This window comes from Cebidichthys violaceus, unplaced genomic scaffold, assembly GCF_023349555.1.
Source record: "Cebidichthys violaceus isolate CVI_PGR_0920_01 unplaced genomic scaffold, fCebVio1.0.p SCAF_14, whole genome shotgun sequence".
In the NCBI taxonomy this organism is placed as follows: domain Eukaryota; kingdom Metazoa; phylum Chordata; class Actinopteri; order Perciformes; family Stichaeidae; genus Cebidichthys; species Cebidichthys violaceus.
Window position 1 is genome coordinate 1,017,501 of NW_027176307.1, and position 4,969 is coordinate 1,022,469.

General features: G+C 45.9%; 1 protein-coding gene across 4 annotated transcripts in view; it reads right to left on the reverse strand.

The window, feature by feature from the left end:
- Nucleotides 1–4,969, reverse strand: part of sipa1l1 (signal-induced proliferation-associated 1 like 1) — a 36,187-nt gene extending 31,218 nt beyond the window's left edge. For 3 of the 4 annotated variants that reach the window (XM_068708397.1, XM_068708395.1, XM_068708396.1), the window contains exons 1-4: nucleotides 3,456–4,969; nucleotides 1,583–3,139; nucleotides 1,080–1,302; nucleotides 530–660 (exon numbers count right to left, since the gene is read on the reverse strand). In XM_068708397.1, coding sequence (XP_068564498.1) covers nucleotides 530–660; nucleotides 1,080–1,302; nucleotides 1,583–3,004 — 1,776 coding nt within the window. In that variant the 5' untranslated portion in view covers nucleotides 3,005–3,139; nucleotides 3,456–4,969. The remainder of the gene's footprint in view (nucleotides 1–529; nucleotides 661–1,079; nucleotides 1,303–1,582; nucleotides 3,140–3,455) is intronic. The other variant, XM_068708394.1, reaches the window with a different exon arrangement.

Genomic DNA, 4,969 nt, shown 5'->3' on the forward strand with positions numbered 1-4,969 from the left:
TTCGATACGGTCAGATGTCTGAAAGGACTACTGAGTTGATAGTCCTCAGGTTCTCTTTACAAATACGAGCTACTTTGTACGTTTTGTACATGGAGAACAAAACGTTGCTCAATGGTTCAACCAGACTGACGATTGAAAGGGCAGAAAGGGACAAAGATCCTTCTGCACAACAAAATACATACCCAAAATAATTAGAGCCTAAATCAATCGTAGCGGTTTAATAATGATCTATGGGTCCCTTGCGCTTTTCTGGACCGGAAAACAAATGAATAACCAAAGGGAATTTGCGGGGGTAGGGGGAGGTGCAACAGAATTCTCCCCTAGCATGTATCATTGTGGGAACATCAACTAAACGCAAGCTTTGATAATGTAATTCTTCATCATTCTTTTGAGGCCCAAACTATTTTAAATGTAAATACATTGATGTTTGAATTACACTCTCGTTGTCTCTGTTAAAATAGTCACTATTGAAGGAAAGAAGAAGAACATCAGTAGCACAGGTGACTCCAAAGTGTCCATTTCAATGTACCTCACTCGTTCTGAAGATGACCCTGTAGTTGTACTGCTGGCCATGCTCCTTGTGTTCATCCAATTTCTCCCGCCTGAGACTCACTGCTACTGGGCCCAGGTTCTCATCTACCCCCAGATAGTTCCAGTGTTCTAGGAGTGAAGAGGAATGAGATTTGAGGGAGGGATGGACAGAGTGATGGAATAACGTCCATCCCTAATCATAAACGAGAGGAAGAAATTACAGAAGGGGAAAGGACTTGGGAAATTAAAAGACGGCTTTGTCACTCTACTGGTCCAATGCGGGAAGGAGGTAAAACCTGACTCAATGACCGCCTCCTCCACTGCTTGCCAAATACAGTCAACAATTAAAGCTTGGCTGTTAGCAGAAAATGGCATTATCTCTGCCAATAATGGCGATATAGTCTATTAAATGATCATAACATAAAGTATACAGTCAACAGCATTTAAGAAGGAAAACCTACACACTAGACAAAAACAGAAACAGTCATCAATAAGCAAGAACTATGACTCTAGAAAAGCCCAAATTAAGACTAGCCTACTTTGCTCACCTCTGAGGTAGAAGTACTTTCGGTAGTAATAGGTGCCGAGGTCAACGTGTTCCACAATGTAACGTTTGGACCTGTCGGCATGTTGGCTCGGCCCGTCCTTGGCGGCCTCCAGCACTGCCACGCCAGCGTTGGTAAAATGAGTAGTGAGGGTGGCATCCAAAGGTCCTTCCTCTGTACTGCCTGAAGAATTGCTCGAGGTCCCACCACTACCTATGCTGCCCGGCTGGGAGGTGAAGGACAAGGAAAAGTAAACCCAGTAAGCTGACGACCATATTATTCATTTATTCTTCACTGCATCTTGAAAATGCAGTAATCAACTTTTACATTTTCTTCCATCTTGGTGTTGAAAATGGCCAGAAAGTTCAGGAATCTATATTACAAACTGCAGTCTTAACATCAAAACTGAAGAGCCTGGAAATCTTTTTTCTTTTTTTTTTTTAATTAAGACAAATAACCGTGTATATTTTTTAAATCGAATCATTTTATTCTTGCACTAAACATACCTGTTTAGCAGAAGAGATGTTCCTCTCACCCTCTCCACCAATCTCATTCCTGAAACAAGGGCAGCTGAGCACCAGGTCGTTGCTCTTGTCATCACCAGGGTCCAAGGCAGGGTTGGTACCGTGTCCTCCTCCCATCCCCTCCTTGCTCAGCTCCTCTTGTGAGCCACAGGGTGACCCATACACTCCGCTCTGATTGGAGGCGAGGGAGGACGTGGCCGAAGCAGAGGCGGCAGCAGCGGCCGAGGCGCCGGTAGTGGTGTTCTTGCGTTTAGACCCAGATTGTCGACTATGGATCACCTCATTGAGGTCAAAGAGCAGAGACTGGATATCAAAATGGGCAAAGCCTTTTTGACAGGCCCAGGGTTTGGGAGGTGGGCCACTGTCATCCCCTTTCCCCCCGTCTTCAGCATCCGAGCCGGCTCTCGATGTGTCACCCTCCACCTTCACACTGCGCAGCTTACGGAATATTGACTCTCCGCCCGTCTCCGACTTTGACCTCCTCTTCAAGTGCTTCTCTCGTTCCTTCAGCCGACTGGCAGGACTGCCTCTGGCTGGACCTAAAGGTCCGTCTGGCAGGTCCAGTGCAGCCTGTTTTGTTGGGGCCACGGTAAGTAGCTCCGTTAGCTTCTCTGGAGCTGGGCTTCGCTGATCAGGGGCCTCAAAGGACTGGTATCCTTTTAGCATGTCAAAGAAGCTCTCTCCTGAAACGCCATGTTTATCTATGGATGAAGTGCTGCCATACTCGCGGTGCATGGGCGTCCACCCGGAGAAGGACCAGCCCTCGTTGCCGTCCACATCCAGCTCACTGATTGTTATATCACTGTTACTGCGCTGGCGGATGCGCCTCATGCCTTTGCGAGGTGAGCCCAGATAGCCATCTGGTGACAGAAAGCGGTTGTCCTTCCCCTTGCTGTGCATCTTGTTCTTTAGTGTGTTGTGGATGTTGCGCAGCATGGATGAGTCCTGCGGGCTTATCAGGTGGCCCAGCTTGGCTGACAGATTGCTGTGGGCTGTGACGGCTGACACCGCTCCTCCTCCACTGCCACCACTACCACTACCGCCACTTCCTCCTCCTCCACCTGGTCCCCCTCCAACAAGTCTTTCTCTATCACCACTTCCTGATCCTGAAGAGCTGGTGGTGTTGGTGGAGCTGGGCGAGTCCGTTTCCACAGTAATATGCCAAACACCCCCTCCTCCTCCATCCTTCCTCGGGGGCCAATCGGCCACACGAGCCCGAACCCCCATCTTGGGAACGCCAGGGTTGGTGCCGGTGGTGGTTGAAGAGGAGATGTGGGCGCTCTCGCTGCGTGGTGGTGGTGCCCCTCCATTGGGCAGTCGCAGGCGGCGGGTATAGAACTCATCAGAAGCCGGCACTGAGCCCCCGACCGAGCGCTCTGTCTGAGAACGCTTCAGACTGGTCATGATGGAGATGGGAAAGGGTGTGGGGAGGGGAGATGGGAGGGAGAGGTAGGGATGAGTTGCTGATGGATTTAGATTAGGGTCAACATAATGCCCACTGAGTGAAGTAACGAGAGAGTCTCACGGATACATTTGGTGCTGCAGAAAGAGCAAAGAAAAAGAAAACATGAATAAGGCTTATTGTTGAATAATCAATGGTCAACAAGAGATTCAAATCAATGGTCTCCAACAAAAGGAATGGTAGCATTTACAGTAAGTGTGTATAATTTCACAAACAGCCTATGGCTTATGAGATCTTGCAAAGTTGGCTGGCTTAAAACTTTTACAAATCAAATACTGAGTGCTAGGAAGATAAAATATATCTTGCAAAAAAGCATTAAAAATTGGCCCCCACCATTCAAGTTTAAGACTTTAAGTTTGTATTCTTTTCAATCAAACGGTGGAGACGCTATACCTTTCCGGAGCTGGAGCTTGATGAAAAGAAATGTGTCGATGGTGAACTTTTACAGCTGGCCTTTAAAAAGCAGTCTGCATCGCAACCATGCTGCAAGAGAACTAGATTCAGTCTGAATGGGACCAACTCAGCAACTGAGAAAAACAGTACAGAGAGAGAAAGGAGAGAGATAAATCCAGTTAGGGAACATCAGACATCACATGTTCTACAGCATCAAATCTTACCTTCATTTCAGATACTCCGAGAGCCACCATTACAAAGTAAGCAATGGGAAACTACTGTATGTCTGTGGAATTTAGAACAATAAATTGTGCTCATAATTAGTGTTGTCATGATACCATCGTTTTTTATAAAAACAGGGCCCCCGCCGGCGCATCAGTAGCAGGTCAGGCAGCGAGTGGTACTGCAGCACGAGAGACGTTAAGAGACAAAGTGATTATAAATTCAGATGAAGCTCAGTGAGAAGTTGTTGAAATCAGTACGTGTTGTTTTCCCTCCCTGTCTGAGGGCGGAGCTGTTTTGCGCTGAGCTGTCGAGTGGTTTGTTGATCCTCGGGTTTACTACAGATCTGATGCACCAACTGTAAAATCTAGTCCAAAAAGCTGTCGGTAGTTTTGGGGTAGAAAGTCCTTTTTTCTCTTGCTTGTTCATTAGGGAGTATTTGGTGTTTTAGGGTTGAAGATCGAGCTGCATCAAGGAATTGTAGAAGCCAGCATTTTTTTGGCGTTTGACCCAAATCAGAGAATAAATGTTGAGGTATCACAGGCCTTTGCTACATTGATTGAGACCTTTATTTAACACGTCTATTACATGGCTCACAAATTCAGAAAAGTGCGATGCTGTTTTGTCGAAGCACTCTTTTAAAAGAGGCCACCGAATTTATTCCCATCTGAACTTTTTGTATGATATACTGGAAAACTGTGTAAATTCCAGACGCTTCAGAATTTAATTTGTGTTGCCTACATGGGAGTCGTGTGTTTCTTGCTTGGATTTTTCTTCATAACATCACGGATCCATGACGTGGAAGACCTGGAACAGCCCAGACAATTTGAAATTCCCCTGAAGGGCTTGGTATATTCATTAAAATAGAACCATATGTACTAAATCAACATCTCAACAAAAAAACAACGTGACAGCTATTTCCCTCCACAGCCATTAATGCGAGAAGTGAGAAAAACTTCAGCCTGCTTGTGTTCGTCTACTGGCTTGTCCATTATGGTGCACTAGCTCTCTCCTTCACACTTTGTATCACCATGGAGATAAGGAGTCCTACAGTACGTGTGTGTGTGTGTGTGTGTGTGTGTGTGTGTCTGAGAAAGAAAAAAATTAAGACAGAACGATTGCTTCCGTTGCTTCCCTTCCCACAGATCTCGCTGTTTCACAAAACTTAACTCATCGCTGTTGAATAATTATTTATTAATGCTTTAAGCAGCACTAACAGACAAATCACTCCCATACTCACAGATATCTCATAAAACAAAACTATCGGCACGGATCAATGCCGTAAGTTGTCT